Below are 16,630 nucleotides of genomic sequence, written 5' to 3'. Positions count from 1 at the left end.
AGTAATTAGTGGAATGTTCTCATGATAAGACTTTCCATGGCCGAAACAAATAAGAAATCAGAGAAGAAAACTAAATTTAAAGTGGGAATCTGTAAAAGAATTCGAAACTTTTTAGCAATGGTAGCACATCTTATATCTATTGGATTCACGGGCTTCATAATTTACGAAGCCTGGCCTGGATCAAGTAAGTATTTGTGTAGCTAAAGCTAGGCCTAGAAGAATAGAGAGATACACATGCCACAGTAACCTCCCCGCGGAGACTGGCATCCCGTTTCGTGGCAAGGTTGGCCAAGGTCATTATGGGCGGTGGTCGGAGGTAGGCTTAGCTATAGAACGACTTGATATAGAAAAGGGAAAAAGATTATACTGTATTGTATTGTAAATAATTAAGGCTACTGTAGTCTAAAAAAATATTATTTAATTATTGATCTTGTAAGGTCTTTACTATTATTAAACAATTTTTTTTTCAGGTCTGTTTTCCTGGCACCCAACATTAATGACTTTAGCAGTAAGTCAATTAATTATTCAATATTAATTATTATTTATTCATAGATATTGAATGCAAGAGATTGATTTCCAAAGTTTTTGGAAAAACATCGATTTAGGTTTAAGGTTACAAAACAAAACAGAGAATTATAATAAAATAATAAAAACTATATTTTGTAATTAACTATAATTTAAAGATGTATTGTCCCTTTTACTAATTCAAAAAAAAAAAAAATTAAGATTTCGATGAAAAGTGGGTCATTTTGAAGTATCATAATAGTTATTACCTTTCACCAAAAAAAATAATTTAACTGAAATACAGACGTTTTTTTGTTCAAAAAATAACTTTGACTTCCAGTCAAAGTTTTTGATCAAAACATATCTCATGATACAATGCGCTTGTTTGGCTACTCTGTATGCATAATAATAAAACTTCCTTGCGATCTGTGTGAAAACACCTTCTCAACCGTGACGAGTTGTAAACGATTTTCCAGACGAAATTTAATAAAAATAATTTACCTATTAATTACGTAAACTTGTTGTTTTTGGCTCGTATTTTTGACTTAAAGTGAATAACTTTAACGTTACTTTGATATGGCCAATTTAGAATATTTTGACCTTCATTTTTTGTGTTTTAAGAGACAATACATCTTTAACAATCACTAGATAGAGATGTACTAGATATGGTGTCAATAGATATTAATAATTACAATTTATATTATATATATCTTTTCAATTGATTTCATAAATAATATTCACCCTTTCACTAAAATTAACATAATTTTGTCTTTGTTTTTCACTTTCTTAGTTTGCTTTTTTGATGTTCGAAGCCGTCATCTTCTTCTCACCAGAAAGTTCCCTCCTTCCGCAAGCAAACCGAAAAGTGAAAACCAGTTATCATTGGATAACGAACACTTGCGCATTAATATGTGCCGCAGTCGGCTTTACCGTGATCTTTGTCAATAAAGCAATCAACGACAAGCCTCATCTGACATCATGGCACGCTCGCATCGGATTGGTCACACTGATCTACTGCTCTGTGCAAGCAATGGGAGGTGTACCAATTCTTTATCATAAATACTTTGCTGGTAGATTCAAACTTGGCGATTTAAAGTTGTATCATGCAACATCCGGACTCGTACTTTTTAGTCTAATTTATGCTACGTTCGTTCTGGCGCTGTATTCAAACTGGTTCACGGGGAAAGTGTCTGGTATTTGGTGGTACGTGTGTCTCGGTTGCCCGGCGTGGCTAGCCCTAGTTGTCATGAATCAAATCACGTCGGAATACATGCCTCGAGCATTAAAGAAATCGTCTGAACATTATTAATTATGGTAATTTTTATTCCGCTTCAGTAATTTTTGTTTTGAAATTGATTGCATGTTGGTACTATTCGTTAAAAATGTAAGCTTATTTGCACATTATGTCCTTTTATGGGTGACATACGTCCTTTTATGGGAGACATACGTCCTTTTATGGTAGACATACATCTTTTTATGGGTGACATACATCCTTTTATGGATTTGTCATTTTGTGGGAGACATACATCCTTTTATGTGTAACATACATCCTTTTATGTGTGACATCTTTTTATGGTTAACATAATAATATGCCCTTTTTTGGGAGACATAATGCCCTTTTTTGGGAGACATACGTCCTTTTATGAGAAACGTACATCCTTTTATGGGTGACATACATCCTTTTATGGATTTTTCCTTTTATGGGAGACATACATTTTTTTATGGGTAACATACATCCTTTTATGTGACATCTTTTTATGGTTAACATATGTCCTTTTATGGGAGACATAATGCCCTTTTTTGGGTGACATACGTCCTTTTATGGGTGACATACGTCCTGTTATGGATAACATACTGTACATGCTTTTATGGTTGAAATATTACTGTACCTTTTATAGGCCTATTGTTTCTCTAATTCTATTCTCACACCTACCTCTCATATTTAAGTCTGAAAGCTATTTAAGAAATAACCGTCTTAATTTTGTGCCAATAATTTTTTAAATGAGAAATTGAAATAAAATAATTTATCAAAGCAAATTAATAATATATTTCACAATCGCATACTGTTTTTTTTTAATTGTCAATATTGCCCACATGAATTTTTGAAAATAAAAACCACCAACTTCTATCACTTTGTATTTATTTGTATTTTAATCATACAGTTCTGTATACAGTAGGATCCCTATAAAGGGGCACTTTTGGGACCCATTTGGTGTTCCTTTGATAGGGGTGTCCCCTAAATAGGGGTTAACCGTGGTTTAAACATATGATTTCCCCTTGTTCGTTTCATGGGAAATGTCCCCTTAATAGAGGTGTCTCAAAGATGTTCTACACTGTATTCTTACCCCTACCTATTAAGAACCTCCAATCAGAGACCACTACTGCTGGATGAACATATTAAATTTATTCGAACATAAATCAGATTCTATCTGATAGAGAATGACAAAATGTTACCCAATGATTATATAGATATACCGTAAAACCGCGAATAAAAAGCCGATGGCTTTCATTTGTAGTACTCTTTGGTAGGCTTCTTTCCAAGATCCTAGTTTATCCTTTTTTTTTCAATTTATGGGGCATCACATGGTAACAGACATGATCACCATCCGTTTGAACGACTACAAATGTTGTTAATTTTGAAAAGTATTTGACCATTTTAAGAAAAATCATGTTTTTTCATCGTAATTTCACAGTTTTTATTTATAAATTTGACCAGGGAAGAGGGTGAGATACTACTCGAGTCACTCAAAGGCTCTGTCTAACACTATCTAACTAGTTGATAAACAAAAGTGTGATGTACTGTACCCAAATATGGTAGTGATATGACCAAATACGGTAGTGATATGACATCATCATATCCATATATGGGCACATCACATAAAATATGACAGTGTAGACAGAGCCTTAGCTGATTTTATTTACCCAATCTGCAATGCATGCCTGTAGCTCTTACTTCAAAATGTAGGGCCTCATTGAACTCATTGTAACGTATATTACTTCCCCTGTAACCATATGAGTTAGTCACTTGGGAACATTGTTTGCATTCTGTATTAGTTATGAATTCAATCATTTACTTTTCTTCTAATAGAAATAACATATTTACTGTCTGCTACGTGCTGTTTGTTTTTTTAATAAATAGGTCAGGCATTCATGTTTCTTACAATACACTGGGTTTGTACAGTAATTTTGTATTATGTGGAAATTGACACGCTACAAAAGTGTAGTTCAGACAGAAATTATGCCTTTTGACCACCAGTAATTGTACTAATAAAAATAACAAAGGGCCTCTGTCTGATACGTTGCTGTTTTCTAGACACTGTAATATTCTCTGTAAGAACATGAAGATTCAACCGAAAATGATGTCAATCTTTTCTTGCAACACAATCATTAGCAAATTGAATTAAATGTATACAAAAAGATAATACAGTATAACCCTGTTAGGGTGACACTTTCGGGACCCAACAACAACAATATCCCTTGAATAGGGGAGTGCCTTGAATAGGGGTGTTCCTTGAATATGGGAGTTCCTTGAATAAGGGAGTGAGTCTTTGAATGGAGGTGTCACTTGAATAGGAGAGTCTTTGAATGGGATGTCCCTTAAATAGGGGTGTCCTTATAATAAGGGTGTCGCTATAATGTGGATGTCGTTATAATAGAGGTGTCCCTTGAATAACAATTGTTCCTTGAATATGAGATGCTTTGAATAGCGGTGTGCCTTGAATAAGGTTAACCCTTGATTGGGAGAGTCTTTGAATGGGGGTGTCCCTTGAATAGGAGTGTCCCTTAAATAGGAGTGCCCTTATAATAGAGGTGTCCCTTGAATAAGGCGGTCTTTTTAATAGTGGAGTCCCTTGAAAAGGCGAATCCCAATAATAGGGGTGTCCCTTAATAAGAGGTTGTCCCTTGAAAAAGGATGTTCCTTGAAAAGGGGTGTCCTTTGAAAAGAGGCTGTTCCTTGAAAATGATTGACGTATAATTATACGTATAATTGCCCTCATTTGTTTCAAAGAAAGTATCACCTTGATAATGAGTAACTGGTGTCCCAAAAGCTAGCTCTGTTGTATTTTATTGTCCTCATAGCAAAAAAAATTATTCTCTTCTGGATTCACTGTATAAAACAAAGAAAAATAAATTTACTCTGGTCATAACTTAACATACAGTTATAGAACCCTCTCCTTAATTGACAAATCCAACCCAGGTAACTCTAGCCTGTCCACATAAGGCATTGTCCCCATTTTAATTAATTCTAGGCTATACGTGATAAACTTTGGCCTTTATGCTTACTGCATACTTTATGACGGGTTATGAACGATATTTCTCGTTCCAACGCAATGACATAATGCGGTAACTCGTGACGTCATGTTTTAATAGGCCAAAATACTCATTTTTTTATCCGGAAATTATTTTCAGTTTCTAACAATTATCAAAAATATGAAGTTTTCCTCATCTTTTCAAAAGTAAGCGAATGTTTTATTGTCTCAAATTGATTCTAAAACAATTAAACATTTTATTGAACAAACTGCAGGTCATAAATACTCATTTTGTTTATGATACGGAAATTGTTTTTAATTCCTGATCTTTTAATAATCTGCTTTCCTTATATTTCCAAAACGAATCGAATGTTTTATTTGTCTTCAATTGATTCTAAAACAATTTAAAACAGTTTTTTTTTCAATTTTACTCCAAATAAAAGAGAGAGGATTCCATGGTGTTTTCTTGCGACATTTCTTCAAACCAACATTTAAATACAGATAAAGCAAAACATCCATGTGTTTTCTGATCGAGGGGTTGGGGGAGGTTACCATTTAAATTTATATTCTGACCTATCATTCTTTTATACAGTATTTTACATAATTTCATTTTAACTGCGAATGAGGGAGGGAAGGCTGTGGCCTTGCGCCCCTTGTATTCGTCAGTTTTCGGTTTATTTTGGTCTTAATAGTCTTGTTTTATCGTTCTAAATGATCGAAAACATTTCGTATCCTTTCGTGTTTTTACTGAATGAATAACTACGATACATCATCTAATCGTGTAAATTCTGTAGAATGCATGTCGAGTAGATGATACATGCCAAGCATAGTAGGCTGCCTGTAATCAAGAATGTTTCGGATTTTTTAAAGTCGAGTCAATTTCAGTAAAGCGTGCGACATATTCACCTTTCGCCAGGTGTGTCATGATAGGTATAAGGTGCAGGACGACAAAATTAGCAATGTCCCATACGGCGCCCCGTACAGGAGTCACTCATTACAATATACATAACTGTGAACTACCTTGGTTCAAATAAACTAAATTTGAGAATGAAATAAATTTGTATATAACCATGATTTTGTTATACTGTACATTAAAAACGGTAAAAATGAGGAAATCTGAGAATGAGAAAAATCCGCCTCAACTTTCTCCTTCTCACAGCTATAGATTTCCTAATCTGTTGCGGTTATAAATGTGTTAATTAAATAATTAATTAAACTCCAGTATATCAATGAGGGATTTAGTTCCTTCATGCTTGTAGTGCCAGCCTCATGTTTACGGATTGTAGAATTCTTTCCTTTTATGATTTTTTAAGAAAATCGATATATGGCCTGGTGTAGACTCAATTCAAGTGAAAATATTTGTTTAGACAACGTCTCATATACGTCAAAGATTCTCTCCGGGTGGAAAGTCTTCCTTACATGAGTAATAGTAATTAGTACAGTCTTGTTTATTTTTAATTAATGTATACGTAATTTTACTTTTTGTATCACAGATTCAGAAATAATTGAATTGAATACAGAATACAGAAATGTATTGGTCCAAAAGGAAATTCGTTTCGTTGACAAGCTCTCAAACAATTATAAATATAGAAAGTCATGAATACAAAAATACAAGATCTGATAAAAATACGAATAGAACATCGAACATAGACAAAAATTTAAAAATACTATATCGCAACATATAAAAATATATATATATAATAATGAGTGAATGACTTAGAAAGATTACAGTTGTGAAAAGGCTTGGTAATGTTGATGATAACGACAATGATGATGATGATGACGACAATGTTGTTGATGATGACGACAATGTTGTTGATGATGACGACAATGTTGTTGATAATGACGACAATGTTGCTGATGATGATGACGACAATGTTGCTGATGATGATGACGACAATGTTGTTGATGATGACGACAATGTTGTTGATAATGACGACAATGTTGCTGCTGATGATGATGACGACAATGTTGACGATGACGACAATGATGATGATGATAATGACGACAATGATGATGATAATGACGACAAAGTTGATGATAATGACGACAAAGTTGATGATGGCAATGTTGTAGTTGATGATGACGACAATGTTGCTGATGACGATGACGACAATTTTGACGATGACAACAATGATGATGATGACGAATATGATGATCTTGACTCACATTATATAATTTTCATGACCGTGTCAATTGAACTGTTGTTCAATCATTACACTGTCAAAATGCTAGTATAGTATTCTACGTGTTAATTGGCAATATTCAGTCTCACAATTTTTGTGGCAAAGTTCCAAGTCCGCTTCTCTATTGAAGTTGAATTCCATAGAGCGTCACCAATTAAGGGGGGTCATTGACCTTCTTACAGTACAATAATATATGCCTATTAATTAAATTACCATTATGCATTCTTTGATTTAATTGCCAATTATAAAACGCACTTCGAAGAATGTCTATTGTAATGAAAGAGTGAGTAGAGTAGCATTCAATTGAAACGAAAGGGCATCAGTTATATCATTTGCGGTGGACGTGCCGCTGTCCTTGTGTTTAAAACACATTCAAAATATTATTGTTGCCATTGAGTCTCCCAGGTGACGAAATAAGAAAAAAAGCCACGTGTTATTTGGTGAATTTCGGACGAGCGTGGTGGTAACCATGATTACTAAGAGTTATGAGTTCGTAACTTTATATTTAACCGGAAATAAGTTCCTGGGAGTTCGAATTGAATTGAAAATACAAAATCTTAATCAATAGATCATACAAGTTTAACTTTCTATAGCATAATCTCCATAAATCTTAACGCGCCCCTTTATGTAAAGCTCTGTACACTATCAAACTTTATATTGACAAAAAAAATGTGATGTGCTCATAATTATATGGACATGGTGATGTCATAATTAGTACAATATTTGGGCATATCACTGCCAAATTTGGGCATATCACTGCCATATTTGGGCATATCACTGCCATATTTGGGCAGATCACATATTTATGTCGATACACTAGTTTGATAGTGTAGACAGCTTTAGTTATCATTCGGCTTTTGAACTCTAGAAACAACTTTAAAAAGGGAAAGTTAAAGACCAAATAAATTAATATTTAATAATAGTTTATTTGAATTTAATTCAATTATATTGGAATGAAAGTTTCTATTCTCGTTGCTAAACATTGAACTTGATACGGTAACCTGTATAAATGTGTAAGCATGTGTACATATCGATGTTTACACGTAACGTAATGCTGTGTACGTGTATAACATGTCTACACGTACACATATCGAAACAACATACACGCTCTATATCAAAATGTCTACACGTAATACTACGCTATTAATCAATATCAAATTTCTATTATAATAAATTCTACGTGTATGCGGTTTGTTTACGGTGTACTGTATTGATATTCACTACGCGTATATGATGTTATATACACGTATCCGCCGTTGTATGTCAATGTCTACACGTTCATTAGTGGAAAATTACTTCCATTTATTGTCATTTGCATATATATATATAAATCCAAAGGCAAATTACTGAAAAAAATGACAATGCTGTGGGTATCAGTGGCTGGATCTCAATGGAGATACAAAATAAAAGCGAAAAGCTAAATCAAAACGAGTAAGTAAAACAGCCAGAAAAGTTAGCAGAGCTATATATATAGAAATTATGTTTGCTATGAGATATACAAAAACAGAAACATTGAAAAACTAAGAAAACAATTACAAAGTGTCACATCACTCTCCGTACGGTATACGTATTCTGTGTCCGAATGGCAGCTGGATAAAATCTGTTACGAAACCTATTTGTACGAGAGATGATGGACCGGTATCGTCTACCGCTACATAAAACGACGTATCCGCCGTTGTATATCCATGTCTACACGTATCCGCCGTTGTATATCCACGTGTCTACATGTATCCGCCGTTGTATATTCATGTCGACACGTATGCGCCGTTGTATATCCATGTCGACACGTATGCGCCGTTGTATATCCATGTCGACACGTATGCGCCCTTATATATCCATGTCTACACGTTTCCGCCGTTGTATATCCATATTACATTATATGCGTATATGTTCTATATATCGACAGTAAATGTCTGTATGATGATGTATGTCGAAGGCCTACAGTGTAGTACATGCATAGTCATGATTATTCGTTCATATATAGCGCTTATTGCACAATGCTTCTAAGCGCTTAATGTCTGTGCGTTACTCTTATATCAAAACGACATGTTTACAGGTATATCGGATTTTAAATGTCTACATACTCAAATTTACGTAAATAAAATTATAGGCCTTAAATGTACGACAGTTTAATACTCCATGTTTGTCAGAATTCAATTATATTCAAGAATGGATAATGGACACCAATGGATGAATTCCATTGCATGGAGTATGTATGCATTCAACAAATTGTAAATTATTATACAAAACTATACATTATAGAGTAATTTAGTAATGCCTCAATGAAATACGATATCTAAACACGTAATGATGGAAATGCATTCGATGTTTCTCCTCGGCTCAGTGACAATAATTAATTTTAATTTTTTTTTTACAGTATGTATTTTTTCTCATAACATCTGAACATCCGCTTTCGAATCAAACATAAAATACAATGAAGCGCATGCGCAATAGGAACAGCGACGAAGGTTGCACACACTGCCACAATACATGATTTAGTTTCCATATCTGTCCAATCTACCCAATCTTTATACAGATGTGTATCCCCGTACTCGTTCAAGCCACCACACCTATTGTAAGCGTACGTAAATATACTGTAGCCAATCACAACGAATGTTGGGTATACAAAGTGGAAAAATCGTACGGGGGAGGCGGTTAAGAAACAATCGAGCACAATCAGAAACAGCGCCACTCCGTGAACATGAACGTTGCAGACGGTAACATCTGTGACGTCAGGATTAAACTCAATGATCCAGAACATAATGGTGATGAGAAGTACGAGCGAGAAAGCGCAACTTTGTAGGACCCACGTCAGTTTAAAATACCACGGCAAAGCGGTTTGATAACTATAATAAATCCTTCTGTTTTTACGGATTAGTTTGTCGTCTGATACGCTGGATATTTGCCGCATCATGGTTGACGGTTGATCGGCGGCGGCTTCCGCACTTTTACGTTTCTCGTTCATTACGATTGAGTCCTGAGAAATTGGAAAACTATCGGCGTATAACATTTCGTCTTCTTTGCTACCACATCCATGTGAACCTGAAATTTGATATAAAAAAAGAATATTTAAGTCATACTTTTTACGCGCTCATAAACATTGTATGACGTCATGGAAGAATCTCATTCCTGACTCAATGACGTAATGAAATGAGTAATTTGAACAACCACACGTGACGGAAAATCGGACCTGTGTCGGTTGTGATTGGTGAAAAGTGCTACAAAATTAAACGAACGAGGAACAAAATATGTTTTGATACTCGGACAACCTCCATTCAAATGATACTACAGCATCTATATTAGGGGGCATTGGGGCCCCGTTTAAGCTAAGTTATTTATCCGAGTTAAAGGGTCTTTCATATCTGTTCCGGCACGGTTACGGTCACACCTGTTTCGGCACGGTTCGGCGCCGGCAAATCCAATCGAACGTCATGTTTCGTTTTTACGCGGCCGGCTACGCCCATATCGATTGTTGCATAGCTAGCCGCGTAGAGCGTCGTGAAAGCGAAATATTGGCGTTCGCTTCGCCGAACTGGAACCGTACCGGAACATATTGTGTGAAGGGCTTTTAAGTTGGTTTCATGGGCCATTATCGGTAACGTAACTTTGGTGGGTAGATCACTCATTTACCCGGGTAAATAACTAGGTCTGAACGGACAATTTGATGTATCCCGAAAAGCGTCCCTTTAATAAGGGTCTCTATCAAGGTAATGCTATTCTAATACTTACATTTGCAATGAGATTTAATTTGATGATAGAAATTCGACAAGGCCGCCATTACGAAATACAAACTTAGTATCGTAAAGCTCCAATTGGAGATATAGATAAACCATTTCCAGCGATTCGTTTGCTCCGTGTGGTCAGTGAAAAACTTGTTATTGTTCCACCAAAAAGGAATGAGAACATTCCAGGAGCATTGGTATATGGCAATCAGTACTCGATATGTGACGTAGGATGCTGGTTGTCCTGGCCAAGGACACTGTGAAAGACAACATACATGATGAGTCATTTATTTATTTATTTGGTAAAAGTGAATTTCGATATCAAACAAGACAACAACAAAAAGAAAAAAAGCAATACACTTTAAATAGACGCTAATATAGTATAAAGCTTCAGTAAAGTTCAACCTGAAATTCCGACAGAAGCAGAAAGACATGAGATGAGAAAATATTATTATACATTGGCAAACAGATAATTTAACTTTAAATGATTTAGCATAATAATGTCACCGACACACTAATTATTATATCATACCAAATAGAAAACTAAATATAAGTTTTTTTTTACAAACCATGCTTTTTTATCGGAAGAAAAACCATGGTCTGTTGGACAGAATAGTTTGTGTTATTGAGGCAACATCTTATCAAGGCTTCTTTATTAACTTCATGGATAGGACATAAAAGGTTGTAGTGTGTCGGACTGCGCCCCGTACTACACAGTGACATTTTGTAATAATGGTCTGTATTGGACAGAATAGTTAGTGTAGCGTCCACAGTGAAATTGTGTATTGAGGCATGGAGGTATAAAAATATACCTCCATGATTGAGGTAACACCATATGGATCAGGGCTTCTTTATTGACTTCATGATAGGACAGATATGTCGGAGTGCGCCCCGTACTACACAGTGACTGGTCTGTGTTTGACAGAATAGATAGTGTACCGCTCAAAGTAATTTTTTTACTGAGATAACATCATATCAGGGCTTCTTTATTGACTTCCTGGATAGGACAGAAATGATTGCAGTGTATGACATTTTGTGTATTTAGGCTTCATTTTAGCCATAGAATTGACTTCACGGTTTCGGACGGCGCCCCGTATGAAGTACCACGTAACTTTGACAGTTTTTGACCCTTTTAACGCATAATTTACAACTTCTTCAGCGTGATACTTCCAACTCCATTCTTGGGAGTTAGTTTGACAAATGGGATGATTAAATAGCCATAGATTATAAACCAATACAATTTACAATCCTAGCCAGGGGGCCTTGGCATGGGGGATTTGAAGCCACCGATGGTCAAGGTAAATCAATTTTCATCCTTAAAAAAAATCATAGGCAATAGTTAGTTCACACATGAAGGAATTATTTAAAAACAATACATGATTCCTCCATGGTTGAAACCAATATTTGTTTTTAGATAAATTGCAATCATTATGTGCATATTCCCTTAGATTATCAAGGCAAAATGTTCAAATTATTATCATGGCAAAATTCATAAATACAGTGTTACATGTGATATTGTTTTTACCCTCATTTACCTAACCACAGAACTAATTCCTATGATTCAACTGTACTGTAACTTGTGTCAAACATGTTATGCTGTATCTAGCAACTTTACTAAGATATGAAGATATTACAAACAGTAACAATAGGCAATATTTTGATGACATAATGTCCTCACAATTTAGTTTAAAATTTAGAGAAATCTTCCTAAAGTAATTAGACATGTCCGATCATCTTTGCACAGAAATATCTAGACTGAAACCAAAATATTATTGCCAGAGTGCAATTTCAAGTTTCGTAATATCAGTCAAATGAGTAGGCCCATAGGCCTAAATGTCGGCAAAAAAAAAAATTCGTAAAATGTAGTGGAGTGAGGGAAGACATTTTGATTTTATCAAAAAGTTTACGCGTGTGTAAAAGCCGCGTACAAGCTGACATCAATGTTTAAACGCGCGCGTGCGGCAGTTCTGTGCATTTACTACTCTTTCTTCAATTAAAATTATTTAGGTTTCTGTAAGCATTTTCTTGATTGTTAGTACAAAAGAAAAAGAACACAGCAAGTAGTAATTACACTTGGCTGATTAAAAACTATTTCCATTCTCTTTAATTGATGCTGAAATAATACGTTAAGAAAAATATTTACTTTACAGTCGAGAGATTTTTAAAAAGGTTAACAATTTTCTGAATATAAAACTGGTGAGAATAAAATGTCAATAGGAATAACATTGTGTTCGGTGGACTGGCAACACAATGCTGCTACAGTTTTAAAGTAATAATAGGCCTAGTCGTATAAATAAGGCAAGAACATAACCTTCTTCATGTCAATAAGAATGTAAGATTCCAATTAAAGTCAACATTTTATTAATTTCTATCAATGATACAGTGATTAAATAGCATTAGTAGAGGATCTTTCAAGGAGAAATTACTTGTCACGCAAGACCCATCAAACGAATGATAAAAAAAAAGTAAATACTAGGTCATGAAAGTTATGAACTATGACAGTTCTTATTAGAAGATAATGTATATTACCACATCTTCAATAATCAGAAAAGGATACCAGGGCGTAGAAATTCTAATATAATTAATACTGACAATTTATTTAATATTCGTAATCCACAACGTCTTACTCGTAGCTCCTCTTCTGTTGGTATTCTTTTTGATATTCGTCGCTGCAGAACAGAATCTTCTTTTCAATCATATATCCCACGTGTTACCAGAATTTGGAATAACTTACCCAGTGAAATCCGCAACTTAAATATTTCTGTTAGTTCTTTTAAAACCAAATTACTTAATTATCTCAATATTTATTTTTTAAATAATTTTGATATTGAAAATGTGTGTAGTTGGTGGTCGCTTTCTTGTCGATGCTTTTATTGTAGAACGTAATTTATTTATTTTTCTCTGTTCTGGGCTGACCAACTAGCATAGGTGTTTAGCATCTGTTTGGTCTTTCCATGCCTCTTTTTATAATTGTTTTGTTTTCTTTGTTATGTATATGGCAGAAATTGAATAAATAACAAAAATAAAATAAATAAATAAAATTAAAACTTCTCTTGTTATAAAGTACAAGTATAAGACTATAGATAAAACCAAAGTATAGTGTACTTCGAATAAAGAAACAGATCATTGAGACTCAATATTATCTTTTTGAAGAATCTATCTAAACTTCAAATTCCCCAAATGTGTTTTGTAGGCCCTACCCTTCTTACTCGGGTGGTGGTGTAGTTAGGTCTAGTATACAAAGAGTGAAACAAAAGATGTGTTATGTAGGCCCTACCCTTCTTACTCGGGTGGTGGTGTAGTTAGGTCTAGTATACAAAGAGTGAAACAAAAGATGTGTTATGTAGGCCCTACCCTTTTTACTCGGGTGGTGGTGTAGTTAGGTCTAGTATACAAAGAGTGAAACAAAAGATGTGTTATGTAGGCCCTAACCTTCTTACTCGGGTGGTGGTGTAGTTAGGTCTAGTATACAAAGAGTGAAACAAAAGAATACAGTACAGGTCTATATTTAAATTATGAAAAAAAAAGTTTCGTTGCTAGAAATATGATATGACCCATTACAAATTGCACCATACATATTTTACTGATGTTTTTTGTTATTTTGTTTACCCTTCTGTAGGCCTACACTGTTCAGTTATGATGTTTACTCTTCTGTATACTGTTCTGTTATGAAATATTTAATATTTTAATTTATTTTTTAATGCAAATACCAGACGGGAATTGACCTGATCCGGAGATTAAATGGATTAAAGGCAGGTAAACGACATGGGATTAACCTAAGTCCCCGCCTAAGTCTTCCAGGGAATCAGAAATCAGTTCACAATATACATCAGTTCTGTGCCACAGGTCAGGACACCTCACAGCTAAAACAATCACAAAACAGTAGCACTTGTGCCACATTATAAAGAATGAATAGGCCTACTAATATAAAAGTATTATGATAATAGGAACAATAGAAAAAGTAATAGCATTCAATCGGTTGGGTTTCTTTTTGTCTGAACACTTTGGTGAGTCACCAAATGTTGAAATCATAAAACAAATATTAGAATTGCATAATTTCTATTGATAATAGAGTAGGCTCTATTGACAAGTTATTATTCTATACCACACTCTGAGAACTAAGTACATAGGGTGTGAAAATGGTGCGTGATTTAGACCAACAATGCAACGAAACCACAGTTATATTAAACCATTGTATAGTTTTACTGAATGTTGATAACACGATGTGAAATAACTTTGCAATAAAGATGATGATGTAATGAATGTATGAGGAAATAAAACTAATACTGACTATTAAAAATGTAAATAAATACATAATTACTCAGAATCATGTTTTATGTCCATTATCCAAATTGCTACATATTTACTTTTTAATGTGGATGCTTGTTTGTTTGTATATAGACTTTGTTCTGTGCCTATACCAGGGAGTTACAACTCCCTGCCTTTACATACAATTTTACGTATGTGTTTATGTTTTTAGACAATGCAATTTATTTTCAATACACTGTATAAATACCGTTTGTTTTTAAAATAATGATACGTTTTTCGATGAAATAAAAGTGAGGAGAGCCCACAAAAGAAAAAATGAATTGGTAAGCAAATTAAAATTTGTGTCAGACTGCAGTTAGAGTAGTAGATGTATAACACATTACCTAATTTACAGAAACCTTATATCAAGCGATTTGTTATTTTACTGATTATTACAAATTGTTCATACTACAGCACTACAGCCGATAACGTTGCTACTGTAGTTTTATCTTCATCTTTACATCGATTATTGTATTTGTAATAAACACAAAAAGTTCATCCTTTATTCTTTGAAAAATTGATGAGAATGGCATTAATTTTAATTTTAAGATATAAGAAAAACAATGATTACTTATTTATTAATTCCAAAAGGATGAAAAGGAAAATGTAAAGCTTACAGATTTTCCTCCAAAAAATGAATGATTTTTTTGTAAAGTAAAATACATGTCGTTATGTGTGTCTTTTATTTCGACGAAAACAATGTATTTTTAACAATTAGGCCATGCATCAGAAAATTATGTCGTTCCATGCGTTAAACCTGTATCCTAGACAGAATATACAATTTGTTTACGAGTTGAAATCTAGTTTAATTTCGATGTTATATATAAATAAATTTAAAAGAAAGTAACAAAAAACTTACTCTGGCAACTGTAAAATCCTCTAGCGATGCTCCTCTAAATCCAAAGTTTCTAACACTAAATTCTCCGCAGCGACCACACATGATTATGATACAGTATTCCAAATAATGCTAACATTCACTGAAACAGATTAATCCTGTAGCACTGTAAGCCCCACAAATGGGAACTGGAGCGGGTCAAACAATTATATGATTTTAAACACACCTGATAGAGTTTTTGAGTATTTCAATTTATATAACTTTGGTTAAACTTGAAATACCTCAACAGTCTTGATATGCTTACATGTTATATGATTCCACAATTCGAGAACTGGAATAAAGTTATGGCTTAATCTTGCTGTGACGATAGAAATTAACGTCAATGCCAAATACAGCACAATACAGGTAATGTTTTCTGATTATAAGTATAATACGCCTTTTCCGGAGTTTCTAGTAGTTATGCGCACGATATTTCCGTTTACAGCCTACTGCTGACTTCCACGCCAAGTCTCCAAGCCTCTTATATGATGCTCAACAGTTAAACTCACAAGGTGGCGCCCTAGCTCCAGATGAATATAAAACAACTACGCGATTGGTCAACAGGATAAAATAATATGTTGTCCAAAACGAAAATAAACATTTTGTAGTTATTATTATAATATTCGCCGAAAAAATGATTTAGGGTTTAAAAATACAAAATAAACAGTAAATTTAAACCTTGCGATTGACTATTTTTTATACAAAAAATATGGTTGGTTTTATTGGGGAAAATGGTCTTTTTAACAACAGACTGGTAAAATTGTTCATGTATGGGGATAATGTAAT

The 16,630-nt window shown here is 34.1% G+C and overlaps 2 protein-coding genes across 2 annotated transcripts; one reads left to right on the top strand and one right to left on the bottom strand.

Moving 5' to 3' along the window:
- Positions 1-23: 23 nt before the first annotated feature.
- Positions 24-2,642, top strand: LOC140058104 (transmembrane reductase CYB561D2-like). The gene is made up of 3 exons (XM_072103660.1): positions 24-184; positions 471-508; positions 1,295-2,642. The coding sequence occupies exons 1-3, from the start codon at positions 37-39 to the stop codon at positions 1,811-1,813; spliced, it is 705 nt and encodes a 234-aa protein (XP_071959761.1). The 5' UTR covers positions 24-36; the 3' UTR covers positions 1,814-2,642.
- A 5,569-nt stretch (positions 2,643-8,211) lies between these two features.
- On the bottom strand, positions 8,212-16,277 carry LOC140059153 (uncharacterized). Its single transcript, XM_072104997.1, has 3 exons — positions 15,830-16,277; positions 10,670-10,919; positions 8,212-9,982 (listed from the first exon to the last, which is right to left on the bottom strand). Exons 1-3 carry the CDS (start codon positions 15,908-15,910, stop codon positions 9,312-9,314), a joined length of 1,002 nt encoding a protein of 333 aa, XP_071961098.1. The 5' UTR covers positions 15,911-16,277; the 3' UTR covers positions 8,212-9,311.
- Between the last annotated feature and the right edge of the window lie 353 nt (positions 16,278-16,630).

Source organism: Antedon mediterranea, chromosome 9, assembly GCF_964355755.1.
Source record: "Antedon mediterranea chromosome 9, ecAntMedi1.1, whole genome shotgun sequence".
NCBI classification, from domain to species: domain Eukaryota; kingdom Metazoa; phylum Echinodermata; class Crinoidea; order Comatulida; family Antedonidae; genus Antedon; species Antedon mediterranea.
Note: the sequence above shows the minus strand (reverse complement) of the source record. Positions and strands in the feature narration are given on the sequence as shown.

Excerpts from the sequence above, each read along its gene's own strand:
- LOC140058104 (XM_072103660.1), top strand. The coding sequence starts at position 37 with ATGGCCGAAACAAATAAGAAATCAGAGAAGAAAACTAAATTTAAAGTG. Across the intron at positions 185-470 it reads CGAAGCCTGGCCTGGATCAA|GTCTGTTTTCCTGGCACCCA; the intron begins GTAAGTATTTGT and ends TTTTTTTTTCAG. Across the intron at positions 509-1,294 it reads CAACATTAATGACTTTAGCA|TTTGCTTTTTTGATGTTCGA; the intron begins GTAAGTCAATTA and ends TCACTTTCTTAG.
- LOC140059153 (XM_072104997.1), bottom strand. The coding sequence starts at position 15,910 with ATGTGTGGTCGCTGCGGAGAATTTAGTGTTAGAAACTTTGGATTTAGA. Across the intron at positions 10,920-15,829 it reads AGGATTTTACAGTTGCCAGA|TGTCCTTGGCCAGGACAACC; the intron begins GTAAGTTTTTTG and ends TGTCTTTCACAG. Across the intron at positions 9,983-10,669 it reads AATTAAATCTCATTGCAAAT|GTTCACATGGATGTGGTAGC; the intron begins GTAAGTATTAGA and ends ATCAAATTTCAG.